This window comes from Agrilus planipennis, unplaced genomic scaffold, assembly GCF_000699045.2.
Source record: "Agrilus planipennis isolate EAB-ADULT unplaced genomic scaffold, Apla_2.0 scaffold138, whole genome shotgun sequence".
Lineage (NCBI taxonomy): Eukaryota > Metazoa > Arthropoda > Insecta > Coleoptera > Buprestidae > Agrilus > Agrilus planipennis.
The window spans coordinates 31,623-57,193 of NW_020439400.1; the positions used below are offsets into that span (position 1 = coordinate 31,623).

Below are 25,571 nucleotides of genomic sequence, written 5' to 3' on the forward strand. Positions count from 1 at the left end.
CCTCAAAAAGAAAAAAGTAACTCTTGTAGGAACACTTCATTGTCCGTTTGTCTTTCTGTGTGTCTGCCAAGATCCCTTTTCTCAGAAACACGTGGATGTACATGCAATCCCTTGAAGCTGTGAAAAGGTCTAATTTTTTATGGCAACACAATCAATAGATACGGCCGTTTATGCCGCATATTTTGACTCGCAAATAAATCAAAACCTTTCACCTAGAATTATGAAATTTGACAAAAACCAATGTCTTATAATACCTACCTATAAGTAAAAGAAAAATCCGTAGTCTGTAATTGCAATACAAAAAAAATTTTTTTTAATTTTAAAAGCATACTCGAAAAAGCGGAAAATTCTTTGAAACTCGATTCCCGTGGCGAACGAACTACTTACATGTATGTATACCTGTAAGTTTGTACGGAACCCTCGGTGCTCGAGTCCTATTCGCACTTGGAGTGTCTTTGTCTTTAACTTGAGTAATAATATATGTTTTATTACGAGCCAAATGGTACATAAGTTTGTGTCTTAAAGTACCTAGGAAGTTCATGGTTGAAAAGAGGTAGATATGTTTCGTAAGAACTTGTCCATAACCGGTTCCCTGTTTTAGTTGAATATAAATTTACATTTACAAACCACACATGACAGTCCTCTTTTTAATGGCATGGATTTTCAAGGGGTATTATCCTCATGAGCGTGATAAAGTCAGAGGAAAATTCAAAGATCTTGTTGAATAATAATCACGTCAGGACGACATAATAGCCGCATTTGATTGAAAGTGAAATTTCTTGAGTGTACAGACGAATTGAGAAACAAACCTGGGGATGTTCTATTTTACATGGAATCACTAAGGGCGTGATATAGGAAAATTCGTATAAATACCTTCAGCTATCTTTTTGTATCAGCAATAAGGTAATATAAATCCAATAAATGCGATTTAAAGCTTTTGAGAGATGTTACGTTCTGTTGAAAAGGATTTGAGAGGGCAGTTTTCAGCTTTATCCGTTTTCAGAAAGACGTAGTCAAAAAAAAAACATATTTCACACCTTCACTCCTGCAGTATAAAAAACAATGAAAAGATGCCTACAAAGAAATGTGTAATTTCTGTGATGTGTGTGTAACTTTTTGCCTTACCTCTATGGGTACATTATGTTAATGTTATGTTATTATTATAATAAATATAAGAAGTACATACGCTCATATCAATCACCTGATGCATCGTTGATGTCTCATCGACAGATGGTTATGAAAAGACAACTTGAAAATCCATCGTATGCCTACTTAATATGTGGGTAATAAGAGACAGATGCTCTTTTACTGGTAATACTTTATATTTGATATACCGTCGTCAAGTGTATATGTACATATTTGAATTGACGATCATCCAATTAATGGATTGCTATTAGGTTTTTATTAGCATACTGTAAAAGAAACTTATAAATAAGTTAATATTTTTTGTGCCCGTTTCAATTTGAACTTGATTACGTATATTATTATCACTCTACTCTCATTGACTAATTCCAGGTTATTTTGGGGTTGGACTTGTGATATTTCACGTTTTTCCACAAGAAAAATCGAGACATTAAATAGTACAGTCAGCGTTTCACTTTTGCGAAAACTTTCGTTCCTTACCACTTTCGATTGAAAGAGGCAATCGCTTTAGTTTACGTAATAACTTATTGTCGATCAGCATGGTAGAAAGAAAAAGTTGTCCATGACACAATCGATGATGCGGCGAGAGCTACTACTACTACAACCAGGGCCCATACAAATGCGTTTCGAATTGCTACTCTTGTTGGACTTCTTTCTCAATGGATGGCCAAGTTAGCACAATATTTGGCATTTGTAATATATTTGTATGAGGTTGTTAAATTTTATGTCAAATTAAAATTATCCCCAAATTTAATTTAGTCTTAGGATAGGATTTATCTCAGGTAGCTTTTAGAATTACGAAATGTTGATGTCCATAAAGTTATAAAAAAATTGTGCTGAAATGTGCCTAAGATGTGCTATTAAGTGCCACATTAAAAAAAAATTAAATTTTTATGAGAAAGTCCTTTTTAGCCAGTTAAGTTAGCTCGGTTATTTTATATTAACAAAATCGTCAAAGTTGTGCTGTAATGTGCGGGGGATGTGCTGCCATGTACCAAAGCCAAAAAAAATTTTTTTCGATTTTTCAGATAAAAAAACTTTTTAAGTTAAAAATTATTTATGTAGTGGAAAGGTTTATTCAGCATATAGCGGATGTGCTAGAAGGTGTTCGATGTGTGTTACAGCGTAATAAGAGAATAAAAAATTATTTCAGAAAGTACCATTTTTGAAGGGAGGTCCTTTTTTATAAGTATAGTTAGCCTCTCGTCTTACTCCATTAACACCACGGAAGGGTAACATACTAAACAAAAATTGTGCTGCTTTTTTTAGACACCCTGTTCAGAAAAGTAGAAAGAATTAAAAGTGGATTCGGAAAATTAGCCTCATTATCTTTGTAATAGTTAAACTATTGACTGTAACATGATGTGCTGTGTCTCCTTTTAAAAATGGTACTTTTTGAAATATTTTTTTTTCTCTTGTTACGCGATAGTACACATCGAACACCTCATCAAGCACATCAAGCTACATGCAGAATAAGCCTTTCCATTACATAAAGAATCATTTTTGAATAAAAAAAAAAAGTTTCTTTCAACTGAATATATGTACAAACTGTAGAAAAAAACCGCTTAAACAAAGTAGGTGTTGTATCCTCGAAGAAACACCTTACGATTAATAAAAAAGTACATTTATACACACTGAGTATGTAGTGAGAAAATGTATCATTTAGAATGCGGAAGGGTATGATATACTCGAGGTTTAGAACATACCACATACATTTGTACATACACATATGTAGAAAAATAACATGAAGTTTAATAAAGTAAAGTATTGTTATGGTGGAATAATATTTATTTATTTTATCTTAACGAATGTAATTGCATGGGTATGTAGCAGGCAGTGGCGGCTCGTGATAAAATGAAGCGTACGTTCTGCAACTGTTTACTCATCTTTTTTTATGCTCCCATGTCTATTACCTTCTCATTTCATCTTCATTGGGTCGTCACCCTTAATACTGGTTGAACAAGCACCTCCTGTCTTTCTTATCCTGAGCTAATCTTCGCATTTCCCCAAAAACAGAACTACCCACATCCTTAACTATTTGCAAACAGTAATCTGATCTAGGTCTATCTCCTACCCCGTCTAACTCCTGTTTCTGCCTCTAATATTTCGAATTTCTAAATTAACTGTTCGCGAGCATAGAAGTGACTTCTTTTTATTGAAGGCGACTCGACCCTGTTATATCCTCTGCTTTTATAGCCCTAATACTCCTTCCGTCCTGACTTATTTGACTTCCTAGATACATAAAATCAGCCACTTCTAATTTTTCGTCTTCTATCATTATATTCGTTCTTTCCCTACTTTTTCTTCCCTTGCATGCTACAGTACTGTTTGTCAGTACCGCTTCCATTTTATTTAAAGCTATCTTATTCCTCCTTTCTAGATGCTAATACTGCTATATCATCTGCAAATCTAAGCATATCGATCTTTTGTCCCTGTATAATCTATCCGTACAGTTTTACTGTCTTTAATGATGTTGATCGCGTCTTCGATGTAGATATTCAAAAGTAGCGGCGACAGAGGGCGTTTAAGCGATTTTTTTGTATTATATATATTTTTTCATTGGAAGCCAGCGAAAAACAAAAATCTACTTATTAGCCTAGTTGAATATAGCTTACTGAACCATATTTGTATATTCGCAACTTATAAATAAGATTTATTTTAGAGTAGACGGCAGAGTGATGCGTTTTTTCCGAAACAGTGCGCAGAGCTTTTTCGTGCCGCCCAGTTTAATAATATTAAAAAACTTCTACGTGCCAATCTGTATTTAGGCGGTTTGGGAGTCTTGGAACAACAATAATATTTTTCCGAAAGTTTGATCTGATGTAAATCAATCTCAGATAATCATGGATTAAAGGGTCTCTACCTACGTTCGAACCTAAAAGGCCTTAACAAAGAACTAACGAACTATAAGACCAAACTAGTTCGCGGAAGAATAATAAGCTAAGTTGAACGCTCTTTTTACTGAACCAAAATGCCGAAGTTTAACAGACATGAATAGGAAACTGACTGTCAGGAGTGATCTGGTCTATTTTTTTAAATTACATATATGTAGGTTACAGGAGTTGCATTTATTGCAAACAATGACAAATATTTTTTACGCGGACGAAATCGCGTCTAAGAGCTAGTAATAAAATAAAAGTAATAACATGTAATGTACTATATATATGTATGTGTAATGTTAGTTTAATGATCGCGTTGCGTCCTTTGTTACCCCCTGTTCAACTGCCTTATTTCGTACCTCCGACGTATACATCCATATGTAGTTTACGATGGTATGAAGGAAAATGTAGGCTGTAGTGATTGATCATTCAACAGGCTCTTTTCTATGCGGGAGCAACCGAATTATGTATTGAATGATTTATTTATTCCGTAAGAGCAAGTGCTAATAATTACAGTACCTACATAGACTTTTAAAAGGCTCTAGATCAGTGGTTCCTAACGTTTCTTTGACCGGGGACCACTTTGATTTCGTTGTTGTTCCCAAGGACCATGTCCAAGAAAGATAAACTGTATCTATCCGAAAATAAACATTATTTAAAAACTCAATATACCTTACATTAACAATATTAGTTTAATATTTAACAGAAAACAATAAATTTTTTTAGATTTCTGTCTTCTGCATGAGTTGGATAATTCTAGGACTAATATTATTACTCAATGCTACACGCAATATTCACTCAAGCAATTCCTGACCTTATTTTTAATTGCCAACAAAGCAGAAAACTTGTTCGCATAAATAATTCAACATTTCTAGATTACTGTTAATGTTTTCTTGTGTGTTTGCCCTATTGGTGACATATTTTTTTGCTTTTAATGTCAGAAACGCAGAATAATAATTGTCCCCAATGTTACTTTCCCATTACTGAAATTTGCAAATAAAGGCGCGCAATTTATCATGCTACGTCTTCTAACTGTTTGTTTTCGGAACCTTGCAATTGTAAGTTCAATTTATTTATGTGCGTGAAAATATCAACAAGATACGCTAAATTCATCTAAACTGTCGGATCAGAAACCTTCTTCGGTAAAGGTCTAGATGATGGCCCCCACCCCCGAAGGGGGTTGGGGGGTGGTATCGAAAGAGGAGATCTGACTCACCGCTGTACCATAAAAAGTTCGTGTCGGTCTCACCCCCATAAAAAGTTATGGGAATTAGATGATGCCCCCCCAAAAGGGGGTGGGGTAGAAGGGATCAAAAGAGGGTGGTCACCTGAGTAAAACCCCATAAAAATTTTGCGGCTGTCTCACCCCCATAAAAAGTTATGGGGGNTAATCTTAAGTATGAAATAGTTAATTTAATTTTATTCCTATAATATATTACGCATATATACGTATATACGTATACATATTTTGTTTGGAAAAATTATGCATTTTTTCCAATCATTTTCCCACCATGTTAGTAAGAATAAGCAAAATTTCTTAGGGGTGGTTTTCATTAATGATAAATGTAAACAAATCTTTTAGGATTTATATTTAAAAGATGTTTGTCTTATTTTATTTTAAATTTCTTGAGATCTAGTTCAGTATTAATTGAAGAGCTATGTTCGATGTGATTGTACTTTTTCTTGACTTTTCGGTATACGTCCCTTTTTTATTGTGATTTGCATAAATATGAAAAAAAAATTGGCAACAGTGTCGTAGGCTAAATTTGCGCGAGGCGCCGGCGTATATTTGCTTGTTGGTACGCATGCGTTAGTTTTGTCGACGGTTTTATCGTTTCTGTTTGCTCTCGTCAGTTGGACGCTACAAGTCGTTTGTTCAGTGAGATAATTTGACGCGTGTGCCGCAGTTCGCGTGTGTACTGTGCTGTTGTGCCGAAAACATCAAGTTATCGTTTACAAGTGGAATAAGTATTGTTAAACTTTACTGTGTATCAATTGCCGCATCGATAAACAACGTGGAAGTAGTGCAATTGCTTAGTTGATTATATCATTATTACCATTTTGTTGTTTGAAGGAGTAGTGTTTTTGGCGCTTTGTTGTTCGTGTTTTTGTTGTTGTTTGAAACGAAAAAACCGGTGATGCTCTACTTGGTAATGAAGAAATGAAAGATATGGGCCCAGACATGGTAAATATTGTTATTGTTTAGGGATGTTGCGTCACTTTATGTTTAGTTTCGTCTGGCAACAGGTTTGATGACGATCAACTCGTCCAGGTAATAAGCAAGAAGCCATTTTATGGTTTGTTGTGAGACCAACAGACCAAAGTATTTTCATGATGCAGGGGTTGGTTTTTGTGGTGCCTGGCGGTGGAGCGAGCGGATTTATATGTGGGGGTGTTTATCCGTACTGTCATCATGCCATTAACAAAGATATCTGCCAAATGAGAACAAAACAGTTCTTTATGCGATTGATCTTCTTTAATAACTTTAAATTAGGAAACCTGATGTTGGCCTTTTTATATAGGGATCGTTGGAGGTTTTTTTTATCTAAGGAAGGCAAAAATTTATCCTTTCGTATTCTTTTGAAGCAGGAGGTTGCTGATCGGTCGAATTCACCATCGAACGTTTGTTGAGAGCGAGTTTTGTTTCAGGTTTCGGTTCAGGGACGCGAGTCTATTTAAAATGCAACGAACGACGAGTTTGGTTTGTGTATGTTTCTTGTGTGCGTACATGTTACATATATATGTGTTTCTGCGTGTGTCTGTTCATGGATGTAAAACGATGCCGAGGCCGAGATACTGTAGTATAAAAATACATGTGTGCAGTAAAAGAGTGACTAGGACCTAATCGTAAGGTGCAGATGTTGACTGGATTCGTTTTGTTTGTTTTTATCCGGTATTATTATTATTTGGCATCGAGAGTGTATTCACTGGAATCAGCGAACGGCACTGATTTTTAACTTGTATTGTTAGGGGTTATTTTCAAAAATCACCCAATTCATATGCTGCACGTGTAGGTATTTCTGTTTTATGCATTATTGACATCAACGTTCATTGATAATGGTTAGGATTACAATGATACGGGGTTGTCATTGCAATGTTATGCTGAAGTTATTATTTTTAATAAAATTCACATGAATTTCGTCATTTTTGTACCCTTATATCAAAGAACGTGCGTGTAGATATGTGCCTCCGAATTAATTATTGTGTATTTATTGTTAATAATGTAATGGTGTCAGTTATCGTAACATTTTTTTCATTTTTTCGATGTCATTGTCGTGATTCGTGGGTCGAGCAATGTTTTGTTTGCCTTCACCTTCAGAAAGTCCTTCAATTTTCATCTAATTCATTGAAGCATTAATTGTAGGAATACACTACATAAGCACCAGCATATCGATTTGTGAATGTCTGGAGTCTGTCTCCGACTCGTGCGTAGAGATAATATTTAGAACAATTTCTATAAATAATGTAATAGAGGTCCAATAAATTAAATTTAAAGTTTTTTAGGTGTGTGACGATTTGTTTTAAATGATTTTGCGAATTCGGTTAGGTTAGAACAGTTTTCAGAGAATCAGGTGATCGACTTGGGTGGAAAGATAAATTCTACACATTCACCAAATTATGCATTTTCGCTCTTGCTACATAAGAAAAAAGCCTACAAATAAATGGTCTTGCCTTACCTGTGTAATATAGTATATCTCTACTGCCTGCACCTTTGAGGGGTTGAGAGAAATCTGTGTGCTCACCACAGCTTAGTATATTCGATGTTACGGATTTGTATGCAACAAATAAGTTGGAATATACCATGGATAATCTGTAATTATAGACCAGGGGTTGGAGAATCGGTGGTGCTCATACACTTGTGCCTAAGGTTCACTGGTTGCGCTTATGCTCCTTCCCGCTGCTTTGTTACGATAAATTCAAATTGAACTTGAGTTTCGTTAGATAGGTACATAAACAAATTTACCTTTGTATATTATTTTACTGTCATATTGCGGTAATTGTTGATATATTTTGGTTTATGATACTCCCAGGAGTATTTTATGGTTACCACTTGAGATTTGGTATAGAGTTATTGTCGTAATACTCATCACATGTTCTACCATTCCTGTAAAATTCAGGTATAAACGAAATAATTACAGTGTAAACTCTTTATAACGTCACTCGATTTAACGACAAACTCCTTAAAACGTCGAAATTGCTTGACTTTGATTGGTTTACATTGTTTTCTATACAATATTAGACTCTATATAGCGTCACGCTCACTCTATTTAACGACAACAATGCGGCATTATAAATCATTAAGCAGTACTTTCTAAGTTGCCGAAATAGATAAGAAATGCAGCTGTGTACGTTGTTGAAGAAGACGATCTTGTCCATCCACCAAGCATCAAACAAACACAACATACGAGTAACATACGTAACAAAATACAATTAAAATATTGGAGCAGCAAAAAACATCAGACGAAGACAACAGGCTAAACGCAATGTATGAATAATAATATTCGTGTCCAAAATGTGTACTATATTGGTAAATGCCTATTATTATAGAATAGTAAAATAATATCTTTTATTTCTCTCCATTTAACGACCACTCTTTATAACGCCGAAAAATGTTCAGTCCCTTAAGTGTCGTTATATAGAGTTTACACTGTATGTAAAAGAGAAATTTTCTAGTTAATTTTTTAATTGTCATTGAAATACAAAAATACTGATTTAATTGTTAAAGATGATCTTGACAGCTCCTTAAGTTTTCACTCCGAATGATTTTTTTTCAATTTTTCTGATATTGCACACAGCGACACAACATCATCCTTGATATAATTTATTAATACTATTGGAAGCTATCTGTTATTTATTAACCGAATATAGTAATAGTTATACTTTAATGACGTGCTACTCAGACGCTGTTTGAGTAGCCAATAGAATTTAGGCACAAGATGATCCCCTATCCCCTGTACAGCCCTGGCCCCTTTAGTTCATACCCCGTCATTATAATACTATTCTGAGGTCCATGTATTATACTTAATCAACTGGTGTTACGTAAAGTCGTAAAGTATCAGGATACTGCACTAGTCGGACATTTTGCTCTGTCACGTTAGCTTTGTAGCTTTATGTTTGTCTATTATTAACGAGTAATAAGAGGCATTGACTGTTGGAAAGAGAAGTTGGCCCTGAAAATAGTGTTAGTGAACTGGTGTGCTGGTAAATTGGCTTGCTCCAAGGCTGATCTTCGTGAATTCTCCGGAGAAACTGGTTTCATTTTTTTTAATTCGCTTACAGAACATAACTTTACGTAGATTCCTACGTGGACAGGAATCAACTGTTTTCATAAAAAGGAAAAATGTCAATAGGACGAAACGGAAAAATTAAGTATTTACGTCGATATAAAAACCAAGGTTTTCGTCTATCACAAAGCAATTTTGCTATTGCCTTTTTCTACTTTATAGAATGCTTATAGAATTCCAAACATCAAATAAAATTCGCCTTCAAAATGTCAGCTTCGATCAACGTGAGTTTTTATTGCTGCTTAATATTTTATTGTCCTAAATGTTTTGTAGACGCGACTGTGGTTGGTAAATGTTATACAAATTTTCGTCTTTGTAAACAATATCAATATCAGTCTTTTTTTGGGTTTGAAAATGTGGGAGTAGGAGGTAGGCACCTACTTGCTATTCTTTGTTTTCCTCATATTTATCAGTATGCAAATTGTACTTGATTATTAGGTATCTATTATTTAAGCACGTATATTGTGTAGTATACCAAGTTTATTTTTTTTCGTGTCTTAACAGCACGTGTCATGTAGAAGTACAGGCTTATGTCATTTTATTTATGGAACGCCCTGTGTAGGTATACTTTTCTCTGAAAAAAACTGTGTTGATAATATGAAGTGGGCGGTTTCCCATTATAATTTGTGAGATTATAATAGGTAACTATTGTCTTAGATAAAAAAACGTAGTAGGTAATAGGGTGCTCTTTTAAAATACAGGATAATACGTAATCCACTGTAAATATCAGTGGCGTCCCCTCTCATGCCGTGAGCACGTTAACATTCCTTAGGTTTTAGTTACTTGGATATTAGGATTCATCATAAAACCATTACACTATATTATACATATGTATAGGCGGCTAGGTTTACTAGGTAATCGTGCAAAATAAAATCAGTATGGGTATAAATATGTATAAATACCTAGCTAGGTTTTAGGTTTCTGTATTTAGGGTTCCGTACCTCAATACCTCAAAAAGAAAAAAGTAACTCTTGTAGGAACACTTCATTGTCCGTTTGTCTTTCTGTGTGTCTGCCAAGATCCCTTTTCTCAGAAACACGTGGATGTACATGCAATCCCTTGAAGCTGTGAAAAGGTCTAATTTTTTATGGCAACACAATCAATAGATACGGCCGTTTATGCCGCATATTTTGACTCGCAAATAAATCAAAACCTTTCACCTAGAATTATGAAATTTGACAAAAACCAATGTCTTATAATACCTACCTATAAGTAAAAGAAAAATCCGTAGTCTGTAATTGCAATACAAAAACAATTTTTTTTAATTTTAAAAGCATACTCGAAAAAGCGGAAAATTCTTTGAAACTCGATTCCCGTGGCGAACGAACTACTTACATGTATGTATACCTGTAAGTTTGTACGGAACCCTCGGTGCTCGAGTCCTATTCGCACTTGGAGTGTCTTTGTCTTTAACTTGAGTAATAATATATGTTTTATTACGAGCCAAATGGTACATAAGTTTGTGTCTTAAAGTACCTAGGAAGTTCATGGTTGAAAAGAGGTAGATATGTTTNTTATGCTACAGTGGTGGAGGAGACCTCTTCTTTTGATCCCCAACCCCCAAAGGTGGCCATCGTCTAGACCTTTACCACTTCTTCAACAACTCATTCATTTTTTTATCAGCTAGAAAAATCTCAATCTCTGTTCTGAGTTCATTCAAACTTCCCAACATATTAACCTAACTTCTGTGTGAGAGAGAAGCGCCTCATGGTTGGAGTCCATTTCGGAGCATCGTTTTTTAAACAGGCGTGTATTTAAGGGGCTGCTTTTGATAACATTTACTACGTTTATGGCTAATTGCATTGTATTCTTAAGGCATCCCAGGAAGAGTCTTCGAATCTAACGCTTGGTAGTGTATGAAACAATGCGTTATTATTGCTTTGGGATTCTTCTGTTTGATCCCAACATTGCTGGAGCGTCATCCGTAAAGAAACCAACGAGTTTCTCCCAACTAATTACATGTTTCTTAAACTATTCCGATTATTGTGTTCATGACGGTCGCAAAAGTTGAATTCGTTTTCGGACCATATTTTCATTCCTGCGTTTTACTAAATATATCTGCAAAAGTTTTTGAAAGATATAAAGTTTTTTCTGGCGAAAACCTGTGATGAGTTTTATAAATCGAATTTTTGTAGGTATCTAAAGCTGGCCTTGGCAATGTATGCGGCCGTTGACTTATTTCCGACCGCGGTGTAGATCTCAAACATAACATACATACATACTTGCATACATCTACACAAGCAAGCTGGCTGACTTTCGTAAATTCGCGAGAGATCGTAGTCGCAGTCGCGATCAGCTGTCTGGCAAACAACGGTCTCTGGCACCTTTATTGATAACGAATATTAAACTGTCTTCACTCATTGTCAAAATATGTTGATGTCTCATCGACAGATGGTTATGAAAAGACAACTTGAAAATCCATCGTATGCCTACTTAATATGTGGGTAATAAGAGACAGATGCTCTTTTACTGGTAATACTTTATATTTGATATACCGTCGTCAAGTGTATATGTACATATTTGAATTGACGATCATCCAATTAATGGATTGCTATTAGGTTTTTATTAGCATACTGTAAAAGAAACTTATAAATAAGTTAATATTTTTTGTGCCCGTTTCAATTTGAACTTGATTACGTATATTATTATCACTCTACTCTCATTGACTAATTCCAGGTTATTTTGGGGTTGGACTTGTGATATTTCACGTTTTTCCACAAGAAAAATCGAGACATTAAATAGTACAGTCAGCGTTTCACTTTTGCGAAAACTTTCGTTCCTTACCACTTTCGATTGAAAGAGGCAATCGCTTTAGTTTACNTAGAATACAAATGAGTATAAAATTATACAAATGAGTACTTTCAGAGTACAGGATTTGAAAAGAGTACGGTTTGCGAAAAAAGTATACAAAACTCAGTAAATGAGTATAGTTGGTCACCTTAATATAGTACGTACCTGGGCAAACAAAATTTTAGACAAGTTGATTGATCATATTTATTTTGTAAATTATATGTGCAATAGGGCTTTTTACTTGAATGCCAAATGTGATTTAATAGTTTGTTGGGTATGTAGGTAGGGTTGCCATCTCTAAAATTAGGAAACCAGGACAAGACGCGTGAAAACCCCGGATTTTAGAGTCCAGAACCCGGACATGTCAACAGGTTTTTTTAATTATAGTCAGTGTAATAAAAAACAGTTGAAAATGTCATAAATCACCTTTTTATTTATTTTCAGACCTTAAAATTAAATATCTTAAACGTACTGAGACCATTCTAGTATTCAGTCTTACAATTTTTGAGGTAACTCAATAATAATTAGCGACGGGAGGGTTGGGGGGGACGGTGAATATAGTGACTCGGTTCGTCGGTTGATCGTGGTGTGCGAGCAGAGGGCATATCTGGTACATATTCATTCATACATTGCTTATTTGGAATTCAACTCTGAAAACACAAGTAGGCAACATCTGTCTCACAGGGGCGAATTCTTGAAGTGCTTTATGCCAATTTTAAATTTAGACACAGTAAACTTTTCCAGTATTGGTTCTGTTTGGTGTGGCTTGTTGGTCAAATGCGGTGCTCTGTTGTTTTTTTTTTTCTTCCTGTATTGTTTTGCTGCAGTTTTCCCCCTTTAATTCCGCTTAACGAACTTTAACTCGTCCTAATTAAATTAACATGTGAACTTTTAAGAGGTCAGCGAGAAAACAGCCGTTTCGCGTTTTGCAAGTCGACGTTTTTATTGATTTACCGTAGTTTAAGAGAAACACTCGAGTATAACTGCATAATACACAGGGTTGAAAAAAAAAACGGATAGTGAGAATAATTAAACAGAATAATAGTTTGACGGACGGCTGCTGACCGTCAACTTTCGGATAGCGAGCATTAAAGTTTAAGTAACTTTATTTTCATGTAAAAAATACCCCAATAAAACATTGCTATTTGTATTTACGAGGATTGTTTGATAAGTTGAAAATTTGTCGAAGTGAAGCGCACGTCTTTTAGAATTAGTAAATTGAATTAATATTTTTGATAGTCTATATTTGACTGATTTGACTCTTGGTTTGATGATGACTTGTTTTAACTTGATTGTGAAAGTTTGTTTTTTGATGTCTCGATTGATACTCGATTCATACTAGATTGATACTTGATCTTTTTGGTTTTCGACAAAATGTGTAGATATTGTGTTAGGATAGGGAGAGGAAATAGTTGTGTTCAAGATATAGATAGATAGATACTGTACTTGATTGGTTAAGTTGAATTTTGTGGGGATTGAAAGCAGGGATTGTTTTGTTAGTGTTTTAGAAAAGGATAGGAAGTAATGATAGAAAGAGATGTACACTAGAACAAATTGTTCTAAGAAAATTGAAATTGTCGTCGAAGTCAAGGAACTAATAAATACGTAGTTTCGAAATTTTTGACAGGAGATTTATGGTAGGTAGTCGAGCTAGTAATTGGAGGGAGATTAAAAAAAGGGTTTTGGGTGTTGTTTATTTTAACAATATCAGCGGATATTTTTACTGGCGAAAATGGATAAATCCAATTAAAAGAGGATAATTTTTGATATACGTGACGGACGCAATATGTTTTACAGTAGAACCTTGATAACTTAAACCTCGATAACGTAATAATCTGTATAAATTCATAAAATTTTGTGTTCCCTTCTCCTCGGAGTCCAAAACCTCTATTACTTAAAATAATAACCCTCTATAACTTAAAGGAATAATTTGGGCATCGCACCTCAGTAAGCACTGAGTACTGTATTTAGATTGTGTTTTATTGTTTAAAACACGTGTTTTAAAACACTTTGTTTTAAATATTCCAATCCTAATAATACGTACATCGACCGATATTAAAAAAAAAGAACTTCGTCTGTGTCAACATGCACTTTTTAGTTTCATTTATTAAATTAGAAATTGTCTTACTAATTTTTTCTATTTTTGATAATAATAATATATTTATTATGTTTTTCGCCTTTTCATGCTCGATTTGCGTTGCACTTGGTAGATTTTGTGGTTTCAATTTTGTAGAAATCGAAATTGAAAATACCTTGTTCACACTTTAGAACGAAACCTATTGTTACATAATTTTGATAATGTAATCCTTTATTAAGTGGGCATAATAAATGTCAGCCTTGGATGCACTATTGCTTACCCATTACACATGTATGTTGTTTCCACTGTTTCATAACGATCCGACTCTATACTAATAATATTTGTTATTGAAAAACTCGACGTCATGACAGAAAAATACGCGGTTTCTAACAACAGAAGAGTTTCATTACATACTTACGATAACAAGGACAGTTAGTCACGCAGTTTTAACTTTTAAATTATAAACCTCCCCCTTAACGTTAAAAATTAATAGTATTCATCGTCTCAGAAATAGAATAGGTTATTGCAATTTATTCTAAACAAATTTTATCCACCCTTACTACTGTTTCTATTGAACTGTTTAGTTCAGATAGCAATATCATATACAATTGTGTTTTAAGGATTTGCCTATGTTTTTATGTTAGGAGGGGCAGATATAGGCCTAGACTGTTCGTAAATAGTTAAGGATGTGGGTTGTAGTTTTAGGGAAATGGGAAATGTTCAGGATAGGAACGAGTGGAGTGTCCAACCAGTTTTAGGACTGACGACCTTACGATGATGATGTTTTTAAAGAAGTTTTAGTTTAACTCGTAAATCCACCGGAAATAATAATTATTCGTTTAATCTTGCGTATTTGATCTTGGCCTTACATATTAGGTCTTGGTAATAGTCTTGGTCTTGTTCGTTCAGTCTTGGTTTTAGTCTTGGTCTTATTCGTTCAGTCTTGGTCTTGTTCGTTTGGTCTTGGTTTTAGTCTTGGTCTTGTTCGTTTGGTCTTGGTTTTAGTCTTGGTCTTGTTCGTTTGGTCTTGGTTTTAGTCCTGGTCTTACTCTTTTAGTCTTGACTTTATACGTTCGGTTTCAGTCTTGGTCTTGCTAGTATAAAGACAGTCTTAATGTTGGCCTTCCATTGCGAAAGACCAAGATCAATTTTGCTCATCAGTATTGCTGTCTGCTGTTCTAAAGGTGTAATAGAGATGAAATAGATAATAAATAATGTGTATTTTATGGACAAAACTGTGTTCTTATTTGTATAAAACAAGCAGCACCCTAAAGGCTCAGTCTAAATAGTTATCGTTTCATGGAGCTTGTTCGCCTGGGTGTATGTCAAATTCAGTAGTTTCTGCATGTGGATGCTTCAAACACAGATCTCGTTCACAATTCAAGCTTTTCAAAAATTGATCGTATGACTTCACTGGGTTTTTATAGATGGGATAGAAGCCAAATAATTATTTCAAGTCAATATATGCGCCTGAATTATTTCTGCAATTATGAAATCTTCGACAAATTGTCCGAGGCAGCAAAGAATGCCCATAGCCGTTTCCTAAATAAATGCAATTCAAAATTCTCTTTCACGTACCCTAATGGCAAATTAGAACCGAACATAAGGATATTCCATTACATGCAATCGTCAAAGGGAGGTATCATCTTTTGATAAATACCACGTAGTATAGTATTTTCATTTAAATAATAAAATAACGTAGGTTCAACAAATACAATTTGAAGCTTTCGGATGATGTTACGCTTTGTTAAAAAGATTTTAAGACTGGTTAGTTAAGGACACTTTTCAGAGAAGCAGATGATATTTTCAGATGTACATAGTTGGAAAAACATATTCCACCCGTTTAGCTCATTAAACATTTTTGTATAGCAACAAAAAAGCGACATTCTTTTCGCAATTGGTTTTTACTTGGTCCTTATTCAAGCGGATTTTGATAGCTGGCGGTGCTAACTCGACACGCAATAAAAAAAACTAAAGGCGAAAGAAAAAGTTTTTTGTTTCACGACAGGTTTACTACAAGTAATCTACTTTTGCGCTTTTGAAATTTTTAATTGGTAATGCTAACGTAATGGACATCACTAATGTTTTAAATCTTGTGATCGAAAGTTCAACCCAAAGAAGTATTTCCTTCAATTTTCCATGTTTTAGACAATGATAAAATGTTTAAAGAACTAAATTCAGTAACAGCAGTAAGAAAAGCCCACAATCTGACAAAGAAAGTGAAAAACAAAATATTTATGTGCAATTTTGCAATACTATGAACAGGCAAATGGCTGTGCCAAAACTGAATGTTGAAATTAACCACGAAGTTAAAGTGACAAAGTATTTTAACGACACAATGGTCTTTTCGGCACACAATGACTTCTTCAAGTGAAAGAAATACTAAACACAGCCAATATGTGATGAAATGATCATTGGAGGTAATAAAATATTTTACAAATTTAAGATGGTGTTCAATACGAACTTAACAAGAACTTGAAGTTTCTTCGATTTAAAACGAGTTCGTAAAATGATTAAAGGAAAAATCAAGTACACACACTTACCGAAGTCTTGAAAATAATTTGATTTACCAAAAAGTTGATTACATTACATTACATGTACCTTCTTAATTTCAAGTTAAAACAAATGAAGTTGCTTTAAGACAAAAGCAAGCCGTGAGTCTCTAAAAATCTTTTAAAAATGAATACGAGATTTCTTCTACAACGGCGCATCACTTTTATCAAATTTCATTTTAAAGCAGCATTTCCGAAAAACAAGTTGTTTATCCTTCCAGTAATGACCTTGTTTCTTATTTTTGAAAATACAATTTTCTACTCATTCTTCGTACAAGTCTGATTGGCGTAGGATTTATTGATTTATTAAAATTCTGTCTCGGCACGTCATCATCGATGCCTGTGTAACTCAATTAATTTTACAAATTCAATTACGGTCCTGCGCAGAAACTCGCCGCTTGTCACGCTCATTGAATTGCCTGCTGACGCGAATGTAGCGCTAATTCCATTTCGAAGTGGAAGGATTTGATTAGGCGAACCGCAGTTTGATATGGTTATAACCTGGGCCAATCGTAACTCCACTCCTGGCGCTGAATTCCGATAAGGTTTCTACGACCAATGCCACTATGCAGCTAACTTACTTCTTTGAAATTCGTCCTATTTGGGTAGATAAAGATATTTTTTTGCCTGAGGTACTTCTTGTTACAAGGAGTATAGAAACTTTTGGACAACATACTTCTTGTATTCCCATGTTCCCATTCGTGATGAACTCCGAAGAAAGGAATTTTTTATTCATGTTACTCCGATGGAAACTTAGCTTGAGAGTACAACGTTCCACTACATGGAAGATGATGAACTAACGTCAGCAGCGGTGGCATAAAGAGATATCTTGAGAGAGCGAAATTAAGCCAAGCCTTAAGAAACGGAAGTTACGATGGCATAGAGTTACCTAGTGTACTTAAAACATACGAATGCGAATGTCCAGAAAAGGTCATTGTGCCAAGTTCTCAGAAAAGGTGGACACGAATTATAGACAAAGTTTTAGAAAATACCACAAACAGCGCAGGAAACACCATCTGCAGCACGATGCCATATTTCAGGATTACGTATGCTCCAACAAGGTCCACTACGTGATAGTCACGTTAGCTTAATCGAATAAAATAATTCAGGTAAATTACAATAGTAATAAAATTACAGCAGGTAAAAGTTGGTCTGTGTTCTGTCGGAGCTGCCTGCGACGTGCTGATGAGATCCAAAAAGATCGAGGTCGCGATCCGCGTCTGGCGGTTTCGACAGAGTACAGACCATTTCGAATTATTTTATAGACAAAGTGTTTCTCCTTTGTTAGAATGACTTCTTGTCATTACGATTTCTTGCAGCAGGTGACTCTTTATCGCTCTAGACATTTAGCACAGATCCGGGCAAACTTTGACTTCATAGAAGCCGCAACCTGAGGTTAGTTTGGGTCATTCCATACCTTTTAATGAATACGAGACAGTTAGCAATAATGACCCATATTGCTTTCTCTTTTTCTTTTCCCTTCCACTCTCATAGCAAGCAACTCCATCCCGTAGGCAAGCAAGTTAAATAATCCCTACGAAAATTTTCTAATGATCGTCCCGCAGCTCAAGGGTAGCGTGCCGGACTACGGTCGCAATACTATTGGGTTTGGCCACAGAAGAGGATGGGACTTACCTACGAAATGGAAGAGATAAGACAAGGAAAAAATCATCTCACTCGCACTCCTAAAAGCAATGAGGAGCTTCTCGGCTGTACCATAGGAGCACTTGGGAGTCAAAAGTGACAAGTTTGCCCGGTTCTGATTCTAGCAAGTTGCATCATCTGTTTCCATCGCGGGAACAACACTCATTTTGTTTCTCCATGTTGTTGGGTTTCATACATTAATATATTTTTTGTACGTTTCGAACTCCTGAGATCAACGGGTTTGGTAGTTAATCGTTATTGAAATAAAATTGTACGTTGATGAAGTAGATCTGATTAAATAGTGATTAAAACTGAACCGTAATTGCCCAGGGATAATTATGACTATTTTTATGGCATTACCGCCTGTTGATAACTTCTTAATTGGGAAATATGTACGTAGATAGGTAACTCTTCGGAATCACTTAAAACGGAAGCACGTGGAAATTCAATATCGATATTGAATTCACACGTATATCGAGCTTGGTTAAATTTTTTATTTCTGAAGTGCGCTTTAGTTTGTTACCAAATCCAAAAAAATACCTCCTCTAAAGGTTATAATTTGTGGCTGAAAGATGGCACTTTTACTCTTTTTGTCGCTGGTCTCCAGGTGTCTAGCGAAAGATGACTGAAGAGTCAAAGCCAAATACACATTGCATAGGTACCTCCAAATGGATACTGTGTAGGACCAAGAACCATCTTTCAGTATTTCTTTTAGATTTTTAGTTGAGATACACGCTATCTGTAGTGCCAGATCGATATTAGGCTAGCATTTTCTCTATTTTCCAGTAACCGGTTGGAGCAACAAATTTTTGGATTTAGTAACAATTTAGCGAGTAATTGTACTGCACTTTAGAAATTAAAAAAAATATAACTTTGTTGTACTAGCATGATGTACGTCGAATTTACTTCAGTTAGAATTCATCCACATACTGTCGTTTTGGATATGATTATGATATTGTGAACAATTCAAATTGTCAAAACTATAGAAAATGTCTTCTTCATTGTTAGTTTCTAGCGCTGTGGCTTTTCCTTTTCATTTGCGTTTTAACCACAAATATAAGTTCAGGAATAATCCGATTTGTTTTCGTTCAATATAATTGTACCTGTGTAAAGTCGATGATGTGGTTTATTGTTACATCAAAGGTGTCGAGATAATCAAGTTGCGCGTTGCGTCAAAAAGGGTAGCGACCTCTCTGTCACCTACGCGCGCTCCAGATCCGGGATAGAACTGCAGGCAACCGCCTGCTTGCCTGCCAGCCTGTTTGCTTGCTTGCCTGGTTCGGTGCGGCCACCGCATTCGGAATTTTTCTGCACGAAATTCTTAACCTGCTTCAACGCCTCAACAAAACTAAACAGTTACTTTTCTCGATGTGGGTGTAGACAAAATAAAGGCTTCTTCGTTGATAATGCAATTTTACGTAGTTCTTCACCTGGATAACATTGTACGAGGTTCATTAAATGGGGAATCAAAAGGAAAAGGTTAACAATATTTGTTGCTAAACTTAAGGAAACGATAAAATTTTTTCATTCTTTGCTTTGATTTATTTCTCAAGTGCTGGTTTTAGTTTTTGTTCTAAAAATGTCAATCTTGAAATTCCAATATTAATTTTAAACTCGTTAGTCCAAATTACAGAATCAAAAGGAAAGACTATATACTTATTAATTGAAGGTAAACTTATGAAAATGAAAAACTTGCCTAATTTATTTTCATCTAAATATATAAAAGCGAAAGGTTACTCATTAACTCATTGGATAAATACAAAATCTTGAAAACCATTTGAAACAAGAAGAGTAGAAATAGGAAGAAAAACTTAATTAAAACTTAATTAAAGATTGGTTAATTGATTAATACTCATTCCTCTACAGATTACCTTAATGAGGAAGAATTGTTACCGCTTAGTGGTCAGAGCATTGGTGCGTAAAACCAAACGTCCCGAGTTCGATTCCCGGCGGGGGTGTGCAGCGGTAACAATTTTTTCCTCATTGAAGTAATTATTAACCTCTACCAAGTAAAGAAAATAAGTTTTTCATGTGTTCATAGAGAAACTTAACGTCAAGCGAATGAGTGTAAATAGCATCGTAACTACTAAAGGATAAGAAGTTCGTTTGTACGCGGCGCGGTAAAAGGCCGCGCATCAATTTCCGTATTTTCACTTGTCAAACTCAAAACGTAAACAAAATCTTCTCTATCCATATACCGAATGCGTACTTCGTTGCTGCGCAGTGTACGAACCAACACAATTTGGTGGCGCCGTAATTTTAAGTAAGTTCTATATCTACTTTCTACTCCCTATCTCTATTCTTCTTAGGTAAGTCAGCTATGAGCGGATTTTGTAATGGGACCAAATTAATGACTATTGTAGCTTTATATGAAAGTCCTATATTTTTGCTGCTTAAAACATAAGAGAAGTTCTGGCAGATCATAAAAATGTCGCTGATCGTGAAATTAAAATGTAATTGCTTTGCACCACCAATAACGGGCACCACTGTTCAAGTTTGGACGGACCCAGGTAGTTGTCAATATTTCTAAAAAATTCAACTAGAGTTTAAATATTCTCTATATTCTTTTTAGATTGAATTTTTAAGAGAAAAGTTTGTGATTTCCCCGACTTAATGTATGCGTATTCCCGGGCTTCCTGGCCAATTTCTCAAATAAATTGATTTTTAATAAAGAGACGAAACTCGTGTAATTCAAGTTTCATTAATCGGTCAATCAGCGCCTGTTTCACTCTGTCTCTGGTCGGTCACCTTTTGCTGGTACGGAACACGTCCTCGCCCTTGTCATTATACCCTCCAATGACGACGGGATTGCGGCAATACGTACGTAGTGCATGTGTTACCGCTCGGCGGGGGTGGCAGCGGTGTGTCGTTGTTACCGCAGCCACCGCCGCGCTGTTCATCAGCAGTGCGACTACGGCGTCGGCGGCGGCGTTATTGGAGGTGGTGGAGGCAGGCAGTGTGAAAGCAATGGCACACATCTATACAGATACGTACGTAAACGGTATACATCTACACGAATACTATGTAGTCGAGTTATATCGACCGGTTCGCGCGGCGTCGTCGAACGGTGGAACTTTGGGGCGGTGGCGATGGCGGTGAGGTCTAGGCCAAAGACCTGCAGGTCGCGACCTCACCCGTTCGCATATCCACCAACGTCATCGATGGATGGATGGCATGCAACTAGCCACGTAATAATAGTAGTGTCGAATTGTTAGGGGACAGGGGGTGACTCCATCGATAAATTACAAATGTTCGTGTACCATTTTCAAAAAAATTTTGAGCAACCAGGTACATGACAGGGTCAAGTTTATATTTAAATTATTCGAAGCATCTGTTAGTTATGTTATCTTCTAATAGGTTAATTAGTTTTGTAATGAAAAAAGTAAAGTGATTTTTTTATATGAAACTACTTAAATGTATATCCATTAGACTATATATATTGAGCAAAAAGTTACAAATAACAAGACTTATGTTTTGTATACGTTATCTTGTTGAGTTTGAGACTTCTACGGTACTTCTTACTCTGTGTTGCTGTTTTCCCACGATAAACAAAAAAAAAAATTGAAAATTGCTGTCTCTGCACCCTTCAGTATTAAATTACTGTGGTACGAAATAAGATTGCTCAAGGACCGACTTGAGGTTGATTGCATTTTTAATATTTCAATATTAATAATAAATAATTACTGATGTGTCCAACAGAGCCTGTAACTTAGGCAGTTTTGCGAATTTTTGAGTAAAGTATAGTTACGTAAAGAATTTAGCAAAGAATTGAAGATTTCAAAACTGCAGGCAGTTTGAACTTTCATCTTTTTCAAATAGCGGTGGTTAGGCGACCGGCTGACTGCAAACTACGGAGAGTATGAGCCAGACATCTTCGTTTCGTCGATGGTTCGTTTTAGCAGTAGTAAAAACCCCAGGACGACTACAGTCTGAATTAAAAAAAAAAACCATTAAATAATTTAATCAAATAAAGAAAAGGCAAATATATTTTAAAAATATTACTTAATCGGCACTGAAAAAAGAGCAGGCTGCATCATCACCTCTCGTATTTGAGGCAAGCATTATCTCACTCAACCATTCTTCTGATCATCGTAAGGTGGTAGATAGGATGCGATAGTAGTTGTGAACGTTTAGGTAAGTTTATGGTGAAACAGGTTTCCGTGATTGGCATGTATGAAGTACTTTGCAACTTGGGTTTAGGTTAGGTAATGGTGAGAAACTACTACTTGTTTGGCATAAGTAATGTGCTAAACACCAAGGGTTTAGGTTGCATTTTGATATGATTAAAATGTAAATGCAAGTTGCAACATTTTTGTCGAACAACTCGTTTGGCAAGAACTAATGATAGAATTGTTAAAAGTAAAGCATTAAAAAATAATAAACATCGTGTCAATGCACATATCCAGTATTTCATTTTCATGTACTGGGATAAAAAGTTATGTCGTAACTTGTACTGTCTCGTGAGCATTTCTTTCAAACTTTGATAATATGTTGCATTGTATTTTGGTAATTTATTAAATGTGGGGGTTGGGGTGGGGCTATATATTTTCTTCTAATAAGTAACGGTTGGCTGTACTTTAATTTCTTCTGTTGTAACGCATTGCGATGGAATGTATACCCTCAAAAGTACGTAGTTATATGCATGGATGCTTGAAAGTTTGATTAACGGTAGAGGTAATAACGTCGGTATTCTGTAACTTTCTGTCAAAAATAACTGTGCCCACGGGACTTGTTATTATGGTAATGGTGGGAAGCAGTAGAAATTGAAGAAAACACCATCCTGGAAGTATATACAATATGGACGATACCTATTTTCATCGACCATCGACTTTTAAATCCGCTCTACCAGACGATCGAAAACCAAATACCTCAATTTGCCAGCTTAGGCCGAACATTGATCAGTTAAGCTTATTTGAAAGTGGCAACAACACGAACACAATTTCAAATTTTTAATTTTTTAATTGAAAAATTTCAATTGAAATACTATATGTCCATGTCAGAGATTAATATCGAGTTCAAACCTGAAATCTATTTTTCCAATTTCCAACAAAGAACTTCATACAACGGTAAAGTTTGGAAGTTTGATTCTACCATTTCAGGGTCGATTGCTTTTTTATTTTTGAGATTGTCGAGTTTGCCACAAGGTATCGTTTTCATTGTCTATGTCGGACATCGTCGTCGTCGTCTACGGAAAAAAACCTCGACGAATAAAAAGAATACAAAGTCGTCAAAAAGTATGTCACGGTCAGCAAAACTTTAACCTTGCTTTTTATTTTTCTTCTCTTGACTGCTGAACCCACGGATGTCTAGAGACGGAATACAAATTGTGTGATAATATTACGATATTATTGTTATCCATTTCACACAGATCATCCAGGATGGATAAAAATCATGATTTTGAACAAGTCTCAATAATATCTCTACATAGAATGATTAATATAACAGAGCAAAATGTTAATTATTAATGTTTCAATTATGTATAATAAAACAGTTAATTTATTTTCTCAGGTTCAATTGAGGGGTTGTTTTCTTCTTTTGGACTTATTTAATCTAAATTGATTGAAAATTGAGAAAGCTCCAAAACTGGTATTCTCGTTTAATATTACAATGAAATAAATTTTATAATTATAGGTATTAAGTTTTACAGATTCATATAATATTTATTTCTCTCGCTTTATTTCTTACTTCTTTGAAGTTGACGTAGTAAAATTAGCAGGCAAATATATAAACAATCGGACAATTAGCCGCGAAATGCGAAAGCCGAAAACTAAATTGTAAAATCGGTTGGTAAAATCATAAATAACTGAAACTGATCTCATAATTAGCCGCTAATTAACCGCTGACGATGTAGACTTCAAATGAAGTTAGGATGTAAAAATTGTAAAATCCTAGACAACTAGAACCGGATTCATAATTAGCCGCTAATTAACCGCTGAGGATTTAGATTACTAAACAGAGGGTTCAAACCTCCATAATATCGACTGAGATATAGATGATAGTCAGTGGGGATTGAAATTAGCCGTGAAAACCAAAATTTAGTTGCGACCCGGGAAACCCGAAAACTACTTTGCATACTTATATCAAATGTGGTAAATAAAAATACTGTAAAATTAGTTAAGAAAAGCACGGACACTTAGAACCGGGCTAGCCGCTAATACACTGCTGACGATGTAGACTACCAACCAGGGAATTCGAACTTTTTTCAAAATTTGCGTCACTTTTCGATCTTGAGTGAAATTACAGTATTCAGGTTTCCCAATCGCGGTTAATTTTTGGCTTTCACGGCTAATTTGCAAAATGTTCACGAGTTTTAAGACTAATCGGGAGTGCCTACTATAATCTCACTCTTAAGTAGCGGTTGTCGGGTCGTCAAGATGGCCCTATTTTGAAAAAGTATTCCAACCCCCTCATTAGTAGTCTACATCATCAGCGGTTAATTAGCGACTAATTATGAGACCGGTTCTAGTTGTCTAGGATTTTACTAACCGATTTTGATGCTAATTTCATTAACATGATTCAGTTAATCGAAATCACAATTTAAATGAAATGATTTAAGTCTGTTCAACCCTGAAATTATTCGAATTTAAAAATTTTTCGAAAAATTAAAATGTCGCCATAATTTGCAGTATTTAATGTATTGATTCTTTGTTTCAGATCGCCCCAGCAGCCAAGAAACTATGGGGTTTAGAAGGCAAAGATGGCAAGTCTTTGGCCCTCCATCATCTTAATCACCACGATGGGGTTTGGAGGGATTCCACATGGGCTGCACCAGGTACGTTAGCTCATTATTCAGTATGAGGGCGGCTTATAGTGTTACATTATTCTCTTGACATTTTTTCTTTAGGGGGCATCCATTAATTACATGAGCTCAGAATAGGGGGGGAAGGGTTCCAACGAAATCTCACCAAATCTCATTTAAACCTAAGGGGGATAATCGAAAATCGCACGTCAACTTCAAAAGATATCAAATATTACAGATATTAAAAAAATATGGGTAAAGGTCTAGATGACGGCTTCCACCCCCGAAGGGGGGATCGAAAGAGGAGGTCTTCCCCACCACTGTACCATAAAAAGTTCCTGGTGGTCTCACCCCCATAAAAAGTTATGGGGGTTCAAAGTTAATAAATATGCCAATTTTTATACATTTCTTGGCATGTAAATATTTATATAGTCATTCTTAAACAATATTCAAAGGTAAAAC

General features: G+C 35.4%; 1 protein-coding gene across 1 annotated transcript in view; it reads left to right on the plus strand.

Annotated features, from left to right (window-relative positions):
* The window catches only part of LOC108735761 (pumilio homolog 2), a 290,455-nt gene that overhangs the window by 17,396 nt on the left and 247,488 nt on the right, over positions 1-25,571 (plus strand). Inside the window, exon 4 of the mRNA XM_025978915.1 lies at positions 25,025-25,142. Coding sequence (XP_025834700.1) covers positions 25,025-25,142 — 118 coding nt within the window. The remainder of the gene's footprint in view (positions 1-25,024; positions 25,143-25,571) is intronic.